This window comes from Lissotriton helveticus, chromosome 9 (genome assembly GCF_964261635.1).
Source record: "Lissotriton helveticus chromosome 9, aLisHel1.1, whole genome shotgun sequence".
NCBI lineage: Eukaryota > Metazoa > Chordata > Amphibia > Caudata > Salamandridae > Lissotriton > Lissotriton helveticus.
This window is the reverse complement of record NC_136070.1, coordinates 929438089-929461893: the sequence shown is the minus strand read 5'-3', so window position 1 is coordinate 929461893 and position 23805 is coordinate 929438089. Positions and strand designations below refer to the sequence as shown.

At 43.8% G+C, this 23805-nt stretch overlaps 1 protein-coding gene across 1 annotated transcript in view; it reads right to left on the bottom strand.

Moving 5' to 3' along the window:
• Window positions 1-23805, bottom strand: part of LOC144783063 (cytochrome P450 2C5-like) — a 524719-nt gene that overhangs the window by 232099 nt on the left and 268815 nt on the right. The window contains exon 8 of the mRNA XM_078662233.1: window positions 8027-8156. Within this exon, the coding sequence (XP_078518359.1) occupies window positions 8027-8156 (130 nt within the window). The remainder of the gene's footprint in view (window positions 1-8026; window positions 8157-23805) is intronic.

Sequence of the window (23805 nt, the reverse complement as noted above, 5' to 3'; positions counted from 1 at the left end):
TTCGGCCTATTCGCACATCGGTCCGCTACTGACGCCATCTCACAGGCTAATGGGGCGACCCACGCCGAGTTTCAGCATTGTAGGATGACCACACCAGTACAGCAACTTGCTAGACATCACCTCGGTGCCATCCGAATCTTGGCATCTCAACGCCTAGTGGTATCTTCCATACAAAAAATATTGTTACGCTGCCTTTGGCCCCATTCGCACATCAGTCCGCAACTTAGACATCACCTCGGTGCCATCCGGATCTTGGCATCTCAGCGCCTTGTGGTGTCAGTCAGAAAATATTGTTGCGCTGCCTTTGGCCCCATTCGCACATCGGTCCGCTACTGACGCCATCTCACAGGCCAACGGGGCGCCCCACGCCGACTTTCAACATTGTAGGATGGCCACAGAAGTGCGACAACTTACTAGACACCACCTCGGTGCCATCCGGATCTTGGCGCGTTGTGCTGCCTTCGGCCTATTCGCACATCGGTCCGCTACTGACGCCATCTCACAGGCCAACGGGGCGCCCCACGCCGACTTTCAGCATTGTTGGATGGCCACACCAGTGCGGCAACTTACTAGACACCACCTCGGTGCCATCCGGATCTTGGCGCGTTGTGCTGCCTTCGGCCTATTCGCACATCGGTCCGCTACTGACGCAAACTCACAGGCCAACGGGGCGCCCCACGCCGACTTTCAGCATTGTAGGATGGCCACACCAGTGCTGCAACTTGCTGGACACCACCTCGGTGCCATCCGGATCTTGGCGCGTTGTATTGCCTTCGGCCTATTCGCACATCGGTCCGCTACTGACGCCGCCTCACGTGCCAACGTATTTTCTCCGCATTTTATACCCTATGCCGCATAACAGGTCATGTGACTTGTTTATAAAACTTTTCATTGGTTCATTTTACTTTTGGTTTCCTAATGATGGAAGGCTTGATCATATGACCTAAAAACAACACTTTTCATTGGATGCAAACTTTTTTTTTTCCCAAACGATGAAAGCCCCACCTTGTTTCTGGATGTTTCAGACTAAACTGGCGTCAGCATGAGAGCACCACCATCTCGTAGCTCCGTCGTGGTCATTCCGCGAGCAATCATGGCAGCCGCTCCCCACCAGAAGCCTGCAGGAGTCGGGGCCCCCAAAACTTTTGATGAATTCTCAAGGCGGAGGGGACGCTTTCGAGAATGGGGTCCAAGACCTAGCAGACAAGCGTCCGATTTCCAAGGTGTCCCAGGGCCATTTCAGTGGACCAGGCCCAAAAAGGAAAGAGCCTGCCGCCATTTTGAGAGTCCTGTGACAGCCGCCTATCGCTGCACCGCAAGAGTGGGCGCAACTCAGCTGAATTGCGGCTTTTGACACAGTGGACCAAAAACGGACGGAATGGCAACTGAAACGGTAAAGGGGCGCCCCACTACAACAGATGTCACTCCACCTGGAGAGGCCCGTTCACGCCGCCTCCCCCGGGGCGCCCCACGCCGTTATTCGGAGCAGCATTGTAGGATACCAAAACCAGTGCGGCAACTTACTGGACATCACCTTGGTGCCATCGTTCTGCTGCCTTGGAACTATTCGCACAACAGTTTGCTACTGATGACCCACCCTCCGCGACGCCCCACGCCGTTATTTGCTGGGTGGCAACTTACTAGACATCACTTTCGTGTCATCTAGATTTCGGCGCGTTCTGCTGCCTTGGAACTATTCGCACAACAGTTTGCTACTGATGACCCACCCCCCGCGACGCCCCACGCCGGAAATCTGGAAGTTGTGCTGCGTTGGGACTATTCGCACAGCCGACCGCTACTTCGTTGTTTTTCCCTAAAAATGTTTATATGTTATTACTATTTTTGTTTTCTTGTATATATCTATAAATTATTAAAGTTTTATAATCTTACTACTTTGTCGGAGTGCTATATATTTTTAATGTGACACATAATTGTAAAAACTTTGATGTACAAAGAGTCATCCCTGGAATCTTCCGCTTCACGCTCGGTCCCCTCCCCAATCACAATACAGGATGGTTTTCAGATAATAGCAACGCTTCTGCTGTGATCGATCTCATCGAGTGTGGGCCTTGATCTACTATAACTCCTTTGAAGAGGGGTGATTCTTTACAGCTGTGGCCATAAACTACATCTGCAGGGCTAGCTGATAGCCTAGGACCGGCCTGGACAATCGGACACAGAGGAAAAGGAGTGTCAGAGGGTGCGGTAGTGAATAGGGCGAAAGGGAGGTGTCGGGCGGGCACAGGGTGTGATTCTCAGGGAAGAGCAGCGCAGATGGGGGGAGGTTTATTACCCATGCATAAGACAGAGAGCGGGGGTGACCACTGCCTGGGTGAGATGCTTGCCAGGGTGGGGAGCCATGCTAAGGATCGACAGCGTGCACAGAGTGGGTCTGGTCAAGGCATCTAAAATGGCTGCCGTGCACGACAAAAGTGTGGCATTTGAAAAAAGACAAGATGGCGCAGACAATGTTTTTCAACACTTCCTGATTTCCTTCGAATCGAACGTTAACAGACGTTGGGGCATATTACCAAAGTTAAGCGATATTTATCCCTAACGATGCATTGCAAAGATTTTTTTACCGTCAGAAATTATCGCAGATAAACCTTGCTATTATCAAGGTTTATCGCAAATACGATAAAAAACGACCGCAATGCATTAATATCGCTGAAAACTCAGCGATATTCATGCATTACCGAGCTAATGCTCTTAGCCATGTTATCCACCTCCCATTGGATAACATGGCTAAGAACTGCTCAGGGCAGCTGTTACTTTTTGGAGATATTCGCGCTTATCTCGAATATTTCCAAAAGTTGATAATAGGAGATAGCGATGTTAGCGACTGTTTCCAGTCGCTAACATCTTGGCATGCCTACTTTGCATGTCATTAGTGATAAATATCACTCACATGCAAAGTGGGGCCCAAGATGGTCGCTATCTCCTACTAGCCGTCGCTAACTGGTGTTAGCAACAGCTAGGTAATACAGATATAATTTTATCTCCGCGAAGCGGAGCGCTGTTACAGATATATATCTTGTTTTTGAACATTAATTTCTCAAAATGCACTGAAGCACATATATTGAGACCTAGCAAAGGCACATCGGGCTACCAGTCCCTAATATTTTACCAAGTTTCGTGCAAATCCATTCAGCCGTTCGATTATTATTATTATTTTTTTTTTTTGCCCCGCGGGGCCCTTTTAAAACCTCCACATCAAACCTAGGGGGTCAGCGAGGATCTACTATGCCCCCTTATGGTCATTTGCCCCTTCGCTTTGGCCTCCTCTTGTCTCTCGATCCTACCGAGAGACAAGATGGCGGCCGCTACGTACTGTTTGGAATGTTTACAGACACCGGAGAGCCAATCAGCTTCGCTTCGCAAAGCTCCGTAACGCGAAAAGTACGCGAAGCGGTGCGCTGTTACAGATATATATCTTTTTTTGAACGTTAATTTCTCAAAATCCACTGAAGCACATATATTGAGACCTAGCAAAGGCACATCGGGCTACCAGTCCCTACAATTTTGCCAAGTTTCGTGCAAATCCATTCAGCCGTTCGATTATTATTATTATTATTTTTTTTTGCCCCGCGGGGCCCTTTTAAAACCTCCACATCAAACCTAGGGGGTCAGCGAGGATCTACTATTCCCCCTTATGGTCATTTGCCCCTTCGCTTTGGCCTCCTCTTGTCTCTCGATCCTACCGAGAGACAAGATGGCGGCCGCTACGGACTGTTTGGAATGTTGACAGACGCCGGAGAACCAATCAGCTTCGCTTCACAAAGCTCCGTTGCGCGAAAAGTACGCGTCCTGGAGCGCTGCCCGGTCCGCTGTTACAGATATATATCTTTTTTTAAACGTTAATTTCTCAAAATCCACTGTAGCACATATATTGAGACCTACAAAAGGCACATCGGGCTACCAGTCCCTACAATTTTGCCAAGTTTCGTGCAAATCCATTCAGCCGTTCGGGCTAAAAGTGAGGCCAACCGCCCTATGGAAAACTCAATGTTAAAAACACGTTTTGGGACCCCCCTTTTTTCTCGACCCCCCCTGGACGAACCCCCCCCCCCAATTTTCAGGGGCTGCTCAGAAACAAAATGTGCCATTTTCCTGAAAATTTCAGCCAATTCCGTCCACAAACGCCAAAGTTATTAGACATAGAATTTTCAAAAAACCCATAGAGAAAAAATCCTAACTATATATACCTACTGGCGACCGCCAGTAGGTAATATATATATATATATATATTTTTTATAATTTAAAAAGTCAAATACGTTATTTTAATTAAACATTATTTCCAATGGGGTTCCATTTCAAGCATTTCATGTCCCAGACTCCAATTATTTTCTATGGTATGGTGTTACAGTGGGCCCGATTCACAGAACTATCTTAAGACAAAATCCTAAACTTACTACCATTTTGGTATTCACAGAAGGCACTTACTCATTTCGGTATTCACAGAAGTTAGGAGTCTTAAGTTTAGGACTCCTAAATGCCTTCTGTGAATACCAAAAGTCTTAAAGTTAGGATTTTTCTCAGTTTAGGAGTAGTACATTTAGGACTCCTAACCTAAGGACTCCTAAATGCCTACTGTGAATACCGAAAGTCTTAAAGTTAGGATTTTACTCAGTTTAGGAGTCCTACTACTCCTAAACTGAGAAAAATCCTAACTTTAAGACTTTCGGTAAACATACATCTTCATGATCTCAGTTGCGCAGACACAAGAAATCTTATACAGGACCTAGCTTCCTTACAATTGATTTAGGCATTTGAGGAACCTACACACAAAAAAGATCACCTACTTGACCCAATCTTCTGCAATCTTCACAACACATCAGTAATGAGTCCTAAAACATTGATTTGGTCAAATCATCCACTTATTCCTATTATTCTTTCCTGTCTAGAGGAAAGAACCTCCATTCACATTTAAGGAAATTAGATTTATGTTGGTCGAAATTAGACCTCAGTAGATGGGAACATACCCTTTAAACTACCCAACTTGAACTAGAAAATGATATTATTGAGGAAATTACAAAATGTAATGGTTGGATTGCCTCCTCCTTAGATAAGGACACTCCGCTTAGGGTTCATAAAAGTGGTCGTCAATCCAAGCAAGTTTACTATCCATTTACAGAAACTGCCGTAGGAATGTAAACAGAGGAAAAGGAGTTGGAGAAAAACATATGCCTCAAATTGTAAATCAGAATTTTAGAAATCTGAAAAAAAATACCATTATGCTATCAGAGAATCATGTTCAACCTACTACGCATCACAAATAGACAAGGCATCTAGTTAAACGAAAAAGGTATTTAAGACAGAAAATTCTTGGGGATTCCAGTGGAAATGTTCACTATGCAAATGTGAGAGCCGCTATAATGAACTGCCGATCTTTAAAAAAAAAAAGTTAATGATATATATATGCTGTGCTCTTAGATAAGGTGATAGGATAAAAGAGTTTGATGTCTTGTAATCGGGATATCTTGCCTGTTGAAACCTTTCCTGCAATTACCCTTATTAGTGAAGAAGATTTAGCAGGATTAATTAAATCAGTAAAATCAGGCTCACCATTTCACCCTGCCCCTCCATTCATTATTTCACAAGGTGCAGATTCAATTTTCCCCTCATTAGTAAACTGCTGAATCTTTCTCTACAGAGAGGTGTGGTGCTCCTTCCTGGAAACAAGCAGTGGTAAGGCCTTTACTAAAAATAAACATAGCTAGACCCTACATTAAAGGAAAGGTGCAGGCCAACATCCTTACTGCCTGGGATAAGCAAAATCTTAGAAAAACATGTTAAATTCCACCTATTGCCATTTCTCGAAAATCAAGGCAGGCTTCATTGTACTCAGATGGGTTGCAGGCCAGGACACGGCACAGAGACTGCATTGTTAGCAGTCATGGAAGAACTGAGAGAAATTATTGATCAGGGTGGTTAGCCACAGTAATACTGCTGGATCTGAGTGTAACTTTTGATACTATATCACATCCAGTCTTACTGCGGGGACTGAAGCAGGCATGAGTTGCCGACTTTGCTTTGAACTGGTTTTCATTGTTACTAGAGGGAAGGAGTTTTCAGGTTTATGAGAAGCTGTTCTATTCAAAGACCTATCCTCTGATGTGTGGGGTACCTCGGGATTCTTCTTTGAGCACTATGTTATTCAATCTATATGTACACCCTATGGCGGAGAGCGCACAATCTCATGGCCTTACAATAGTCCTGTACACTCAAAGATTGTTATTTCTCTCACACCCAATACATCTTTCAACTCCAATCAGCCCAACTCATGCTTAAAAGATGTAGCAAAATGGATGTCAGCAAGTTGTCTGGAGCTAAATGGGGACAAAATGGCAGTGATTGTGGCTGGCTATGATTTCAACTGTTGGTCAGCGATGTGCTGGTCAGACTCTCTAGGTAGTCTCCCCATCTCCAAAAATACAGTAACAAATCTGGCCATTTGGCTGGACAATAAACGCACCTTAGAAGCACAAGTACGGACATTGGCAACCAATTGTTTTGGCACCCTGAGAATGTTTAGAAGAATCTTAGAGCTTCTACCCCTTTTATCACAGAGATTTGTGGTCCAGGCCCTAATTCTCCTGCGTTTAAATTACGGCAATTCTCCTTAACTTAGCAGTCCACAATATGTGGTAAGAAGACTGCAGGTGGTGCACAATGAGGAGGCTCACCTCCTGCTAAAGATTCCAAAACACATGCTAATAACCGCTCGCTAGACTCTCTTCACCGGCTACCTATTCAACAGAGGATTCATTGTAAAGTACTCTGTATGGCACACTGAACTTTACACAATAAGGGTCCTCAACTAGTAAATCATCCAATACGACCACACACTCCAAACAGGATTTGACTCATATCAATTGGTTACCACTATGGTCCTGAAGGCTAGAAGTGGTGGAGTGTCCCATATCTGGTTCCCAGACTATGGAACTCCTTGCCTGAGAAGATACACAAGATCTCAAGAGGAACTGAGATGTATTAAGCAATTGTAAACCTTGCTATATATCTAATTATGGGAAAATACAATCTAGATAGGGCTGTACAGCGCTGGAAGGCCCAGTGGGTTAGCCATGCACTTTAGAAATGTCTTGACTAGATTACTCATAAATTCTAAATAGCCAAAAGTGGTAAATGTACTTGAATGCATAAAATTAAACTTACAACTGTGAATTACTCACAGTTGTAAGTTACATTAATGAATAGCCCACTGTGTCTACACTTCAGGACATACACATGAGGATGTAAAAACGTTCTAACATAGAACTGTGAAACGATCATGGGATTTATTGTAAGATTTCTGAAGAATGCTAAGAAAATGTGAGATTGAAATAAAGGTGACTGCTCTCACCAGTTTGGCAGAATCAAGGATATCGACTCAATTAAATCCATAAATAGAAGGCCTCCATACCACCAATTCTGGAAGGCAGTAGCATACCCGTCAATCTGTTGACTCTTTAATGGTGGGCAAATAAGACGTTTAAGAGGATATCCCTATAAAGTGGTTGGGGAATGGACAGCTTCTGCAGGGTCGTTTAGCTTTGAAAAAGGGGTGACCCCATTGGAGGTTTTTGAGCCATTTTGTTAGTCAAGAATAATGGGAGTGAAAAAGCTGACACTTGTCAAATGAGGGTGAGTTGCCAGGTATGTAGTGGCAAACCTCTTGCCGGCACTCATTCAACTGACTTGAGGGATTAGTCTAGGTCTTAAATCTCAGCATTCAGAAGCACTGTTAAGAGGCTGTATCCAAGCTACATCAGTTAAACAAATAAGTAAATATTTATTTATTATATGAGGAGATTCCTTACTCTGAACATCTACTCATTTTTGCCATCACCAGCAGCCTGTATTAAAAAAAATTCTGATTGTATCCCTTCCTACGAGAAAGCACGCCATTTAACCTCACCAGAAATCTCTAGTAGGAACGGTATGTGAAGATTTTCTAACACAAATGTACGGATATTTTACTACCACAAACGGTTTACACTTTGGTGAACATACAGCAGTCACTTACCCTGAATGTGTGGATATTTTGCCATCACCAACAGGCTGTACTGGAGGCTTCCCTTAGTGGTTTCTGTCCCAGCAGTGAAAATATCGGATACCGATGCTACCAGATTTTGATTCGTGAACCCAAACTTTTTCTACAAAATGTGAAGAAAACAGGAAAATTATATGTTTATGGTTTATTCTAGAATTGATATTTACTAGTTTCATGAGCTCATGTGCAGTCTGGTGTCCAGTCTACCAGGTCAGGGGAGTCTATGACCTCCGCTCCCGAGCCCAGACAGAGGACCTTAATTTTTAAATCCTTCCCAAGTAGGCAGAGATCTCTGTGGCTCTAGTGGAGTCCCTATTGTATTGTATATAACTTTATTCGATATACAATATCATAAAAGTATAAAAACGTTGTAAAATGGGATGGAGGATAAAAACTTCTCTCAGTTAAAAAACATAGTATTTACAAAGGTGCAATATATAGCAATGTCCATACATGATATATAATACATAGTGCATACAATAACAGACAATTTAATCATGTATTGGATAAGCAGTTAAAAAAGGTTTATCGTAAAAGAATGAGGTGTATATCATTACAGTGTGACAGTCGGCAGTGCCACAGTCCCTATTGCAGTAGTAGTATTGTAGGCACCAACTTTACGCCAGTTTGGCAAAGCCTTTCGTTTTTGTTAAACCAACTCCCGTAGCTGGATTTTGTGTTTTAAAACAAACTAGCAATTACACAGACATGCAGAGTTTTCTCCCAGAGTGTGAAGTCTACTGTACTTATCCCCTGCCAGGGGCCACCATGTTGGTTGCCCCAACCTAGATAGGGGAAGTGAGGGTCATTGCTACTTGACGAAGCCAGGTGAGGCGAGGCCACCATAAAGCCAGCACTTACCATAAATCTAAACAGAGCAGGAGAACCAGAGGTTTGGCAGCAGATCAGCACCACTTATTTATAGATGTGCTTCCGCTACACCAATCTCTAGCTGACCCCCTTAATTATAAGCTGTCCCTTAGTAACTATACTGCTGCTGATCCTTCCGTCCCTTCACTTATAGGCAAGGCGTGTCTATGAATGGGTGTTGGAGACTGTGCCCCATCAGGTTTTTTTCAAAATGAAAACCCTGAGGCATTTACCACCCAGTCCAAATGATGAGGGCTTTTGCCTTCTCCTTTCACTTGTTCACGGAGCTCCTTTTAACTCAGTTCTCTTTATCCTGTAGTATGAGGGACGGATTAATGTAGACACTTTGCAGGGACAACTGCAGATGTTTAACTGGACTATTGTGATACAAGGGCTAAGGTTTCCAGAATTACTACAATGAGTAATCACACTTGTTTTTACCTCACTATCTCTTGAGTCATATATTTTGAAAATTCGCCAAGCACATAAACGTATGTATCGATGTACTGTTATTTATATTGTGCAACTCTAGCTTGAGAGCAAGTGTGAGCTGTAGATAAAGAAATACAAAAATCAATTGAAGAGCCAGTACAAATGATTGTGGGTGATTCATGATAAACAAGATACTTACTTTCGGTAAACCTCTTTCTGGTGGATACTCTATCTAACCGCACATCCTTCACCTTTAGTATATACCCAAGTGCCAGACTAGATCCAGGGAATTATTTTGACCATGCTCCCACACTCCAATAAGTGGTGCTGTGTGGCTTGGCAGTGACTCCATAATGCCCAGAGAGGGACGGAGTGGAGCCACATATAAACACCACCCCTTCTGACTTCCGCTTATTGTAGATAAAACAAATTGTATTAGACAGTGAACTGATCTTCTAACTTGGGACTTTTTAGATGTTAAGGAGGTAGATAGTGAGAGACCTATTGTATAATAGTGCCCACCAGAAATAGCCTTACCGAAAATTAGTAACTTTTTTCTTCTGACTAATACTTCTAAATGCAGATTCCTCACCTACAAGAATAGAAACTATAGAAGTACGTCCCAAAAAGGGTCTGGAGAATGGACTCAGACCAAAAATTCCTACAGAACAGAGTGGGTGAAGTGACCTTCATACCAGATATACCTGTTAAGGCATTATTTATTGCTTCATGAATATATGCACCAAGTGCCACATGGCAGCCTGGCGAGATGTCTAGAAGATGCACTCTTTGCATCAAAGCCATAGTAGTGGTCTTGGCCCTGGTGCAGTGAGCCCACAGGCCTTCAAGGCGATACTTCTTGGCAAGTATGCAGCATACTTTGATTCAGAGGACTATACACCTTGACAAGATCCTCTTCTGCACCACCTTGCCTTTCTTTACACCAGTTAATCTCGTAAAGCGCTGAATATCTGTGCAACGGTCCTTTGTGCAGTTACTTTAAACGTTGAGGTCCCTCTTAGGGTCAAGGCAATGAAGTCTCTCTTTCTCTTTCTAGGTTTGTTGCGTGGCAAACAAAGTTGTCAGAGTGATCATTTGGTCCACATGGAAGGGTGTCACAACTTTTGTCCTGAAGGATGCCTGGGTCCTTAGTACCAATTTGACTTGAAAGAAGCGCGGTGTAGGGCACCTGTAGTTCATTCACATTGTGTACTGACCTAATTGCAATGTGCAAGATTGGGTTTAGTGTTATGAGCCTTAAGGTACCACTGAGCCTAGAATCAAAGGTTGTGCACATGAGAAATGTCAAGTCAAAGTTCAGGTCACATTAAGGCATAATATATGGTTTGGTGGGATATATGTGAGTCAAATCATTTATAACATCCATCACCACTGGTGAAATAAACTCAAACGGCTAGTCAGGTAAGCACAGAAAGACTCACAAGGCCAATAAATAACCTTTCCCTGTGCCCGCTGCAAGGCACAAATGGACATCAGAAAGTGTGGCTTGTAAGTGTTCAGTGTTTTGGGAACCACACCAGGCAACACATTGTACCAATGCTCACCATAGATTATCTTCATGGGAGGGTATCTGACCACAAGAATAACATCAACCACCTTGCTTAGTAAGTCAGACTCATTTAGTTGCTACCACTCAATCGACACATGAAGATGCAGGTAGGCGTGACTCAGATGCATTTCCCTACCCTGTTGCAGGGACAGGCGGTCCCCCTTCACAAGATCCTCCTGAACTGTAAGTCTTATCAGAGCACAAATGCTCAAGGTCAGAAGCTCTGGGTAACACACGTTCCTGACAATGAGAATGACACAGGCCTGTCCTGTCTTAATCGTCCACAAATTTGATGCTTGAAAGTTAGCATTGGAAATGCATCCAAGTGTCTTTCCATCCTGTCTGGCTGGATTGCACATAATTGCTGACACTGCACATTATCATTGGTGGCAAACAGATCTAGCCAGGGCATACACATTGATCAAAGATGCCCTGCACCACCTTAGGAGGAAGATAACACTTGTGGTCCTTCAGATGATACCTTCTCAGAGACCCCGCTAGGTGGTTGGCAGCCAAGAAGATATTCTGCTGTTCCATCCACTTCCAGAGGAGTAACGCCTTGTGACACAGGATCAAGGTTTCACTCTGCCCTGTTTGCAATACCAGACAGCAGTAGTGTTGTCAGTGAGGACCTGCACCAGTCACGGTTTAATGGATAACAGAAAGATTGTTAGGGCCAGACGGATCACGTGAATGTACAAATAATGTATGTGAATCTCGCTCTTTGCCAGACTAGTGGCCTTTTATCTCCATATCTCTCAGCTGCCCCCAGCTCAGCAGAGATGGCGTGCCTCAGGTCAGGTAGGAGTCTGCTAACCACCACTGTGGATCTTGTGCCCTCTCCTCAAGATCGAAATGGAGTCAGAGAAGGAACCTCAATGCTAGGCCCACTTGGGTCTGAGGTTCAACTGCAGCGCCTACAACTGCCTCCTGGCATCCAGCATGAGGAGGGTACATAAGGCTATGAGACCAAAAAGCCTCAGAGCCATCCACAGCAAAACGCACAACTGATCCTGAAACATCAGGATCATATCTTGAATGTCCTGGACTTGCCACAACTGAGGAAAAACCTTGATTCCTCCTGGACCTGTCAGCCACCTTTGACCCCGTCTCTCATCACATCTTGAGCACCAGACCTCATCACATTAGAATCCAGGGAGAAGCCCTCAAATTTATTGCCTCCTACCTCACTGGAAGAACCCAGAGAATCAGTCTCCAATCGTTCACCTCAGAACCCAACAAGATCGTCTGCGGCATCCCCCAAAGATCCTCCCTCAGCCCCACCCTCTTCAACACTTACATAACCCCCAGAGTCAGCACCGTAAGAACAAATGGATTCAACATAATTTCCTAGTCCGACGACACCCAGCTTAACATCTAACTGTCAGAAGACCCCTCCACCACCAGAGCTAACTTCCACAGATGTATGATGAACATCACAGACTGGATGAAGGATAACTGTTTCAAGCTCAACACGAACAAGACGAAAGTCCTCATCTTTGGGAACAATACCTCTCCATGGAATGACAAATGGTGGAATGCTGAACTCTGCCCACCCCTCTCCCCGACAGGCCATGCCTGCATCCTTGGCATCATCACGGACAGCCAGCTTTTCATGACGAAACAGATAAACATAGTCTTGTCCGCCTGCTTCCACACCCGATGCATCCTCCGCAAGATCTTCAGGTGGCTTCCAGTCAACCCCAAAAGGACTGTCATGCAGGCCCTCGTCTCCAACAGGCTGGACTACGGGAACAGATTTTACGTAGGAATCACCGTACGCCTCCTGAAGAGACTACAAACAATACAAAACTCAGTGGCCAGACTCATCCTTGACCTCCCAGATGAACCCACATCACACCTCACCTCTAGAAGCTACATTGGATCCCGATCCAGAAGAGATGTAATTTCAAGATGTTGACTCACACATACAAAGCTCTGCAAAACGAAAGACCAGCTTACATCAACAAATGCTTTACCTTGCACCAACCAACCAGACACCTACGATCCGCCTCTATCTTTCTCACAGACACCCCACTGATCCGCCAAAGCAACAGCAGAGGATGCTCCTTCTCACAACTGATGGCCAAAGCGTGGAATTACCTCCCCCTGCACCTCAGGACCACACCATCCCTCCAGCAATTTAGGAAAGGACTCAAAACTTGGCTATTCAAATGAGAGGATCACCGCAAAGCAAGCAGCAACCTCAGTGCCTTGAGACCCTCACATGTGATTTGTCGTACTTTACAAATCACTGATTAATTGATTAATTGATTGATTGATTGAATGCCACCATATCCAGAATTGCCCTAATGAATAGAAATCTATGCATGGGACTCAAGTGGGACTCCGACTCCTTGATCTTGACACCCCAAGGATGTTAGGAGTTTGGCAGTTGTCCGAAGGTGTTCTATGTCTGACTGTGGAAGCATGCCATTACCAGGCAGTCATTGAGGCTCAGGAATTCATGCACTCCTGACCTGAGAAAATGGGCACCAGCTACCAGCATCACTTTAATAAACAGCCAAGTTATGGCTGAAGGGGAGCTTGGTAAGATGTTCCTGGCTCACCTGAACTGCAGGTAGTGCCCAAGGACTGAAGAACAGGTATATGGAAATATATTTTCTCCAGTTCAAGGATGTCATCCAGTCTCCTGGGTCCAGAGTTTACAGGATCTGAGCCAGAGTAAGCATGTTCAACCTGTCCTTCATCAGAAAACGATTTGGCATGCAAAGGTCCAAAATAGGCCTGAAGAATCTGTCCTGACTACAAAAAAGGAAGTTAAGCAAGTAGTATCCTCCTCCCTTCTTCGAGTCTGGTATCCACTCAGTGGCACCCTTGGACAGCAGAAGGTTGACTTCCTGCATAAGGATTTCAGAGTGCTTCTCCAAATTTTGCTTCATCATGGGGGGAAAATGAAAAGGGGAGGAAATGAAGGGTATGTATCCCAGTTGCACAATTTGTGTGGTAAATCTCTAGCTAGAGTAATTCTGCATTGTGCCTCCTACCAGCAACACCTGAGTCTGAAAATACAAACTAAAGAGGCTTGATAGATGCTTCAGCAGGGGATGAAGAAATGGAGGATTGTTGCCCCTACTGGTTTGAACAGTTTCTCATTTCACCTTCTCCTTGGCTTTGAAAGGGCTGTGTAAGTTATTGCAGTACAGATTGAGAGGGTTGTTGTTTTCTATAGACACCTGGAACAGCCTCTGGGTTTTCTTTACTTGTGAGGAAATTGTTTAGCTGTTGTCAACAGTTTCAGAGATCGGAGTCCCTCCGACTGTCCTTTTTTACTTAATTTATTTATTTTATGCGTTTTTATATAGCGCAGACTTTACCCAAAGGTGTCCGAGCGCTTCACAAAAGGAACAGATCTGATACATGAGGAGAACATTACAAGTGAACAAATTACAAAAGCAAACGTTACGTTACATGAGGCAAAAGTGACAATTGTAAGCAAACAAAATATAAGAGGTAGCAAACGGTGCATTACAGGAGGAAAAAGTGACATGTGTGCAGGTGACAAAAGCATACAAAGTACAAGTAGAGGTATAATACTGCTATATAAGGCAGACACTCAAACACATGAACAAACGTTAGGTAGTCAATGGTGGCACTTGTGCAAGTATCTAAAGCAAACAAAATGTAAGAGGTAGCAACCAGTGTGTTACAAGAGAAAAGTGACGTGTGCATGTTACAAAAGAGTACCAAACACAGGTAGAAGGATAATACTGCAATGAATGGCAGAACACACTGGGAAGGCACTTCCAAAGTCATGGAGAAAAGGATTCTCTATAATGGAGGGTCTTCCTTCAGATAGCAGAGAGGGTGTGAATTAGATTTGGAAGTGTCTTTGAAGGAGGAGAACTTTGAGGTCAGTTTTGAAGGCCTGGCAGTGCAGCACAGAAACAGCCTTTACTCCGAATAGCCTGGAGCCATCAAAGGACATTTCCTTTAGGAACGCTGCACATCTCATGAAAACCCAGTTGATCTCATCCAAGGACTGACCTCTGACCACATCACTGGTGCTAACAGCCATTTTTGTCCAGACCAGTGCTTAAATTGAGTGAGTGGTTTCCAGTGCTCAGCAACGGCACTTAATTGTCAACACCAACGCTTGTGACTTTCTGCCACAAGGTGTCGCTGTCTGGCAAATTAAGAGATGACCACAACAACAAGCAAATATGAATTCAATATACATTAATAATGACTATTACCTGCCGCCCAAGCCATTCTTATAGCTTAGGGGGCATGAAATAGTCTGAATCATCATGCTTGAGGAGTGTGATGGTTAGTGGTTGTGTTACTATCATTGGTAGCGCTCTGGCAGTGGTAATGTGTGATACAAACTGCAGTGGCCTTCTGACGAGAGCCCTGGCACTTATGTTTTTTACAAATTAAGCACTGGTCCAGACCACCGCAGAATACATACTTGGCTACATCCTGCCGTCATGTATCATTGGAGCTAATGCGGCCCTAAGTTCCGCTGGGATGGAGGGCAATATGTTGCTAGCCATGTCCAATAACGCATTGGTATGCCTACCTAAAAAACAAACTGAGTTGATAGATCTGAGGACTAGATTAGGTGAAGAAAACTTTCTAAAAACACCAATTATTTCCAGTGACCTATCCGGAGGATTGGTTACTTGTCCTCCTAATTTTTGCTTCTCTTAGTGGCAGTGAGGGCCACCTCATAGAGTGTTTCTATCTTCAGTGGTTGCTAGTGCACCCCGTTTTTCTATTTTCTCCCAGTGACTGCTGGTGGCACCGCAAGGCAGAGTTCCTGTTAGAGTGGGAGCTAGTGCACTGTAATTCTGCTTCTCCTGACAGAGCCACAAAACAATGTTTTAATTGGTCAAAGGTAGTTATAATGCGGTAGTAAGATGCACCACGTTGTTTCCAGTCTACAAGGTGGCTGATGTTTCAGCCCTTAGGAGCAAATAAATACGGTCTGGGGGCATTAACTGGCCTAGTTAAGCGCCATCCTCATAGTTACAGAGTCATTACACTGCTCTACCTTTCAAAGACATTTGAATGAATCCAATATGCCAGTTTTATTGAGTTCTAAGAACTTACTTTCCTTAGTTTAGTGGTTTTGGGGGGTGCTTAGCATCTGGCTAGCATTCCTAAATTACAGGAGGGAGGCTCTTGAAGGACTTTAAGTGATCTGCCACTGGTACTTGTGGGTCACTTAGTTCAGGACCCCTGATTATCTACATTAGGTGCATTGCTCCTGTTAATCAGTATAACTTTCACTTCTGAATACATCTAGATATCCTACTGCATGGGAACCATACCTCTCCATCTCACAAGAGATATTCACATGGGGTCAGGGGCAGTGCTTCTCATTCTTCCCCGATCTTGGAGAGGCATTTGTAGGATATGGTCAAGTCCTTATCGGAGGCGTATAACCAACATTGCAGAAGAGGCTGTCCTCCCCATGGATCTCTTCTTTCTTCAGGCAGATCCGTTTATGCTGTCTCCTCTTCATCTGCTCCTGAATATGAGGACGAGGATATAGGGTTTGCTGGTGATCCTTCTGGCCCTTGAGTAAAACATATTCTGAAGCAGGATCCTAAGCCAGTGATTTCATACATTTCCTCAGACCTACAGCTACCCACAGAAGTGGAGCAGCCTAGCACTATTGAAGTATGGTCGCCACACTTCCATGGGCCCTCTTTTCAAAATCCTGTGATTCACAATCTTCTAAATAAGCCACAAAAGGACACTGACAGTCTCACTTCCCACATTTATGTGTAGATTATATCCAAGGCCACTGGGATTATTCAGCAGAGGAGGACCCAAATATGCAGTAGGGGTGACTAGATTATGCAACAAGAAAAGGCAAATTATGTGGCATAATGCAGCACATTGTATGATAATATTACTTAATGATTATGTTAGTTTTACCCATATTATTACCATATGGGTAATGGATTCACCTCATTAATACCAGCTTCACACCCACATGCATCAATAGGAAAATGCAAGGTGACCAGTCAATGTTTGTGGAGGCCTTCTAGTGAGTGTCAATACATGGTGCTGCATTTTTAGTAACTTTTGACCTGTCTGAACTAGAAGCAATTTCTTTGCTAAACTCTGCATATTATGCAGCAGATTAGGGATTATCTGGCAAATGTGACAAATCCGTCATTATATGAAAAACAATACAGCTGCAGAATCTCACTGTTATAGTGGCCCTGATTATTCTATAGGAGAAAGTAGAGACTGAGCTACTACAGCCCTTGATTGTGGATCTTCTTCTTGCAAACATTGTGGTCAAACATTACCTTCTCACTCAGGACTTTGTGTTATCTGATCAGGTGGGTAAGAAGATGGAATGGGTTCTTAAGAGAGCTCATGCAGGTAGGTATGAATCTGGCCTTTAGAGCTGAAATTAATGCAGTACATGCCGCACAGTCCTTAGCTAAATATTATCAATCTTTAGCTGCCTAAATACACATGGGTGACAACTTCTCTCAGTTACACGACAACATGGAAATTCAGGCTTAGTCTTTGCGGATATCATGTTCGATAATTTGAGAGCCTCTGCCATGGCAATAGATGAGTCTGTGGCGGCCAGGAGACATTGGCACTTAATTAACTGGAAGGTGGACACTGCACAGAGTAGTTGTCTTCTGAGAATGCCATTTTCTGGTATCCTTTAAAAAACAGAAACAAAACAGTCCTTTCGTTGTAAAGAGAGGGCTTGGGAGAGATGAAAGAAGAGATCCAACCAATACAAGAGAAAAGGGTAAGACTTTTACCAGATGGTCTCACATCCAACCCAAACTATCCAGTCAGCTTCTACATCCCAGCAGTCTGGTGGGAAAGGAGACAGAAAGTAGAATTCCGGACTATGCTTGGTTCTCTTCTGGCCCAGTGGGACAGCTATCTTCTTCTCTTTCACAGGATCTGGAAGGGCCTAATTTCAGCTTCACATTGTACAGACACCTTGGCAAGAGGACAAATGTAAGAGACAAGCCCTCCAGGACAGTATTTTTCTTTTGGTCGCTGTGAGAATTTGGGCTGTCGTTAGAGTGGGGTGTTAACCCCACTCCAGTTACAGCCACAGTCCCTGTCAGGGTGAAACACAGAAGCCACTAAATTAACCTGTGCTTAACTCTCTGGTAGCTTGGCACAAAGGCAGTTAGGCTTAACTTAGAGGCAATATGTAAATTATTTATGCAGCACACAAACAGCAATAAAGTGGAAACACAGCACAAGAAAAGTCCCACACCAATTTAGAAAAGTAGAGTGAATTTGAATGAAATATTTTACACAAAAACAACAAAAATCCAATCAGTAGAACCGAAGAAATGATTTTTTTAAGGTGAAGGTAAACACTAGCACCTAAAAGTTATAAGTGCAAAGCCAACTAGTAGCACGAGACAGGGTCAAAGTCGAAATATATGGCTCACCGCAATGGAGCGTAGGAAGGACAGAAGAAGTGCACTGGGCCTGGACGGCACTTACCTTCAGACTTCAAAGAAATTTGAAGTTAAAAGTGGTGCGAAGATAAAGTTCAGCAGGGCAGTGCTGCTGGCAGAGTCCGAAGAGGGAGCTTCGTTGTCGTTGAGCTGTAGGACAAAGTCGTATTGAAGATTTCTTCGTCTGAACGTAGTCACTTTTATGAAAGTCGAAAATCTTCAGCGGAACGAGGCTGGAGGTTGTAGCTGACAAACGTTCCATGAGCCCAAATACCGCTCTTGGTGAAAGATTGCAGAACAGGATTTTTTTGCTGCGAAGAAGAACGTAGCAGGAGCTGTTGTTAAGTCAAGCCGGCCAGCGATGCACCTTGGGTGGATAGAGAAGCAAGTTGGTCTCATTCTCCTCATTGTTCTCAGAGCAGTTTTTATCCAAATATGTTTAAACTCCCAAGTTTGGGATTTTGTCTATCTGGGCACCTTAAGCCCCACCACCAAGGGTCCAGGAATGGAGGGGCACCACTTGAGGGTTTAGGACTCACTCAGGCTGGGTCCAGGTGCAGGTTAAATGTGGCGGGAGCCTTTCCTGACCCGAGGCTATGATCAGGACAGCCAACTAGCTTTGGAGTCACCATAATAGCAGGGCAGGCCTCTGAGGTTCAAGGCAGGCTACAGGCAGCAGAACAGTGTTTCCAGGTACAGCAACGACGTCTTCTGAAGTACAAAGCAGGCAGTCCTCATAGTTCTTCCGCTGGTCCAGAAAGTGAACTGATGAGTGGGTCTGAAGGTCCTATGTTTATATGTGGTATTGCTTTTGAGTTAAACGTTTCCAGATAATTCCCTATGTAGTGCTTGAAGTTTCCTGCTTTCCCAGCCCTAGCTTCTGTTATATTTCATATTGGTACCCTGATATAAGTCCAGGGAACAGCGTACACTTTCCCTACATCATCTCCCCGTCATTTCATATGAACGAGCTGTATAAGGACATAACTCCAAATATGGACAGACTGCCTTGTATGGACATAACGCCTTATAAGGATTATAGCCTTTTATGGGCTAAACCTTTCACCTAGTTCCATGCAGAGGGTGGGTTTTTCCCAATCGATATTGCTAAGACGTCATCCTTAGCACATATGAATAATTTATTAGTACACTCTCCAGGGGGTACACTTCACCTATCCCATCGACGCACAAAGTTTAATCCCCAATGTCATTCCCATACTGAACAATGGGGAACATACGCACATACACTGTATAAATACAGCACCTCTTCCTATCAGAAAGCAGGAGGGAACCGAGACTTCAAGGCCGACACACTGACCAGAGACGCTGCGGCTCCGGCATGCCATTGCTCCAGCTGACGGTGGTCTGACAATCCCTTACGGGTGTCCAGCTCCAGTCCAGGACGAAGTCCCACACTCTCACTATTCAGGTATGGGGGTTCGACTAAATCCTAGTGGAATTCTTGGCTCTTAGACTTAGGCTCTTTCGCACCTACTCACATGCTAGATACACCTAGGTACATTTAGACAGGCATCTTAGGAGTATTCACTTTATTTTATAAATGCATTTTATATTCATGTATGTGTTCATGTCTATTGCAAAATGGTAGAACAATACTATTTATTTTTATTCACTGAACTGGTGGTTCTATATCTCTGCTACTGTGTTACACTTGTAGCAATGCACTCATTTTACATGAGAAGAACAACGGTACGATAAATTCTTATTGTAAATACGCTCAACTGTTTCTTCTGTGTATCTCTCTGAGAGTAAAACAAGCAAGCAAGCGTGACTGGGTGAAAAGTAGCATATTGTTTCCACAAGTCTGAGCTTATTATGTTCTGAGGTTGCCAAAAACTATTCTCTCTAATAAGAGGAGATTCTAGTGGCACTGCGAGCTAGCTAATGCGAAAACATAGGCTGACATATTCGATGGGGGTATACAGAGTCAGTTTGCCATTAAACCAACAGTATATGTTATCTGTAAACAGCGTAGGTCCTGCATGAAACGGTACTATCGGAACTACACTACACTCCAAGCTAGCTAAATGAACAATGCAGAGGTGACAAGTCCTTTGTGTGAAGGCATAGCATTGCCTATTCAGTTGCAAGCGGGTGTGTGCCTGTTTGCTGTCTGGGAGGTATAAACAAAGTCCAACTGTCTGTCATGTGACCCCGGAACAGGCTACAGCCACCAAATAGTTAGGGCAGTAAAATAATATGTTTCTGAAATGGGCAATTTCAAAATTGTAACTTAAAATCAGACTATACCATCAAAGAGGGTATTAAATTACAGTTTCCCAGACACCAAACAAGAAATGTTTACCGGTTCCCTATCAAACGTTAGCACTTATTAAATATAATAAGGCACCCAAAGTTATTCCAAGGGAGAGGTAGGCCTCACAGTAGTATAAAACGAATTTACGAGTTTTTACTACCAGGACATGCAAAACTTAAATGTACATGTCTATTCTTTTATTTAAAATGCACCCTGCCCTACGGCCTAACCTTAGGGGTAATTTATATGCAATAAATGGGGAGTGAGTTTAAGGCTTGGCAAGGGGATTATATTGGCAAGTTGAAATAGTAGTTCAAAACATCATTTAGGCTGCAATGGCAAACTTGGTATTTCATTTAAGGGGACTACTTAAGTGGGTGGCACAATAACTGCTGCAGGCCCACTAGTAGTATTTAATTTACAGGCCCTCTGTATATTGTATGCCGCATTGATAGGGACTTATAAGTCATTTGAATATGCAAATCAGATGTAAGCCAATGTTATCATGTTTTAGAGAGTGAGCACAAGCACTAATGCCAACAAAAATTAATTCAGCAAAATACGAGGGTGAATGAAAGATTTTTGGGGATTACCCTGCAGAGAGGGCCAAGCCTAACAGTCACCAAGAATGCTATGCTTCTGTTACCAGCATGAGAACAAGGTTTCCTGTGCTGTTCCATGGTGTTTCTTGTCAAGAAGGCCTCAAGGGTCTTCAAAATGATAAGAGATTTGAGATGTCTGAATCAATTTGTCCCACCACAAACCTTAGAGTGTCATCCCATTCATTTCCTTGGCCAATTTCTTGACTTTCGACCTTCGTGATGCCTACCACGTTCTCCCATAGCCCACCCTCATCAGGGGTTCCTAAGGTTTTCAGTAGGCAACCACAACTGGCAATTCCAAATACTTTTTTTTAGACTTAAGACTTCCCGCAGGATTTTCACCAAAGTCCGTGCTGCAGTCCTGGGTCTCCTGCACGCTAAAGCGGTGGTAGTCCATCTTTTTTTGGACTATCTGCTCATTCAGTCTCTCTCTCAGTCAGTCGGTGGAGGACACTATCTTAACCATACAGACCCTTCAAAAGTTTGGATTTCTCATCAACGAACCAAAGCTTGATCTTACTCCATCACAGAGGCTGTAGTACACAGGTGTCATCTTCAACATGGTTCAGGGACTCGGATCACAACCAACATCCAGAAAAATCAAGCTCAGGTACCTCTGGCAGATGTTGATGTCAAAGGATGAAGAAACAGCAAGCGAGTGCCAGCGGATTCCAAGAAATATGGTTATAATCTGATCATCTTACCCTCTATCTCTTTTGTATCCTCAAGGATAAGAAAAATACCTATTTGTGTTTTCATTTTTCTTTCTTTCAGACAGGCGGCAATGTTCAACATCAACCTGTGAGCCCGATTTCATTGGGGTCAGTGGTTTCTCACACTGTAGATCACTGGCTTTAGCTCCAACAAGATTACAATGACTTGATTCTTGTCCCCTCTTCAATCCAGAAGAAATTTTCTTAATGGATGATGTCCTCATTTCTGGACGGAGTCAGGTTTTCTCTTACCCCAACCTGGTACAGATGCCAGTAGTTTGGGTTGGAGAGCTGTGTTAGGTAATCAGACTGTGCACGGTTTCTGGAATGAATTTGATATGGGGAAATCATCCAACTGGAGGGAGTTACTAGCAGTTTGAAGACTGATCCAGTGATTTGCTTTTCTGCTGAAGGAGAAGGCCTTGGCAGTGTCTTCCGACAACACAACAACCATGTCTTACTTGAATCAACAGTTTGTTGCAGGTTCCACTCTGTGAATTACATCACTCACCAGATCTGTGTCTGGGTTGGACACAATCTTCTAAACTTCAGAGCCATTCACGCTGAGGGCTCCCTAAACTCCCAGGTAGACTTCCTCTGCAGGATTGTTTTCTTTCTCCCAGGACTTTGTTCTAGATCCTGTCATCTTCCAAGAAGTAGGAAGGAGGTGGGGAGTGTCTCTGTTGCATTTATTTGCAATGAGAGACAACTCTCAGCTTTAACTGTTTTTCACCAGATACCATGATCAGCAGGCATATATACCCTAACAAGCCATTGGCTGAAGGGACTCCTTCCCACACACCTCACACCCCAGTTCTCCTGATTCTGTGGCTCCTTGTAAGGCTTCAGACATAATTAGTGGAGCTTCTATTAGTCCTTTCCTTATAGAAAAGGAAGCCTGGGTATGCCTCCTAATAAACCTTCAGGTGGGTCAAGAGTGGGTTCTGCCTCTATCTCCTTCCTCCTTGGTGTACCCTCTTCTACCTACAACCACCCTGGCTCGACTAAGGCTCTCTGAGAGGGAGAGATTCCTGGGTAAGGGTATTTCCCTATCACTCTCTACAGGCCTCTAGAAAGGTGTCTACTAATAGAGCATATGATCACCATTGGGCTTGCTTTGATCGATGGTGTGCAGATAGGAATTTCTCTCCTATTACAACTGCAGATCTTCTTATCACCAAGTTTTTACAGGAGGCCTCTGAACAAGGATTGTCGGTTTCAACGCTTAGGTTACAGCGGTCGGCATTTAAGGTATTTAGATCATCCTAGAATGATCTATCTCATACAGAACCTCTTATATCAAACCTATTAAGAAGGTTCAAGCAATTGAAACCCAGGATTCGTAATCCCTCTCCAGCCTGGGATTTTTGTCTAGTCTTATCCTTCCTAAAGGATGCTCTGTTTGAGTATATTGAAACTACATTTGAGAAGTTCTTCACTGTAACAGTGTTTTACCTTGTAGCCATCACCTCAGCTAAACATTTAGGGGAGTTAGGCGCAATTGTCTGTCAATATCCTTACTTGAAGGCGTTTGAAGATCAGATTGTACTCTCCCTAGATCCTAATTACCTTCTGAAAATCAACACGGCCTTCCATAAGAACCAAGAGATTGTCCTCCTGGCTCTACATCAGGCTGACACCAATTCAGACTCCTTAATCCACCTCTTGAATGTGGTAAGAACAGTGAAAATCTACTTAAGTTGAACAGATTAATATAGGGTTTCAGATTCCCTTTTCATTATGTTCGGGCCTCTCAAGACTGGAGAGAAGCCTTCTTCTTCCACCTTGGCTAGGTGGATTAAGATGGAAATTTCCTCGGCCTATTTGAATTGTGATAGAGAGAAAGCTGTTACAATC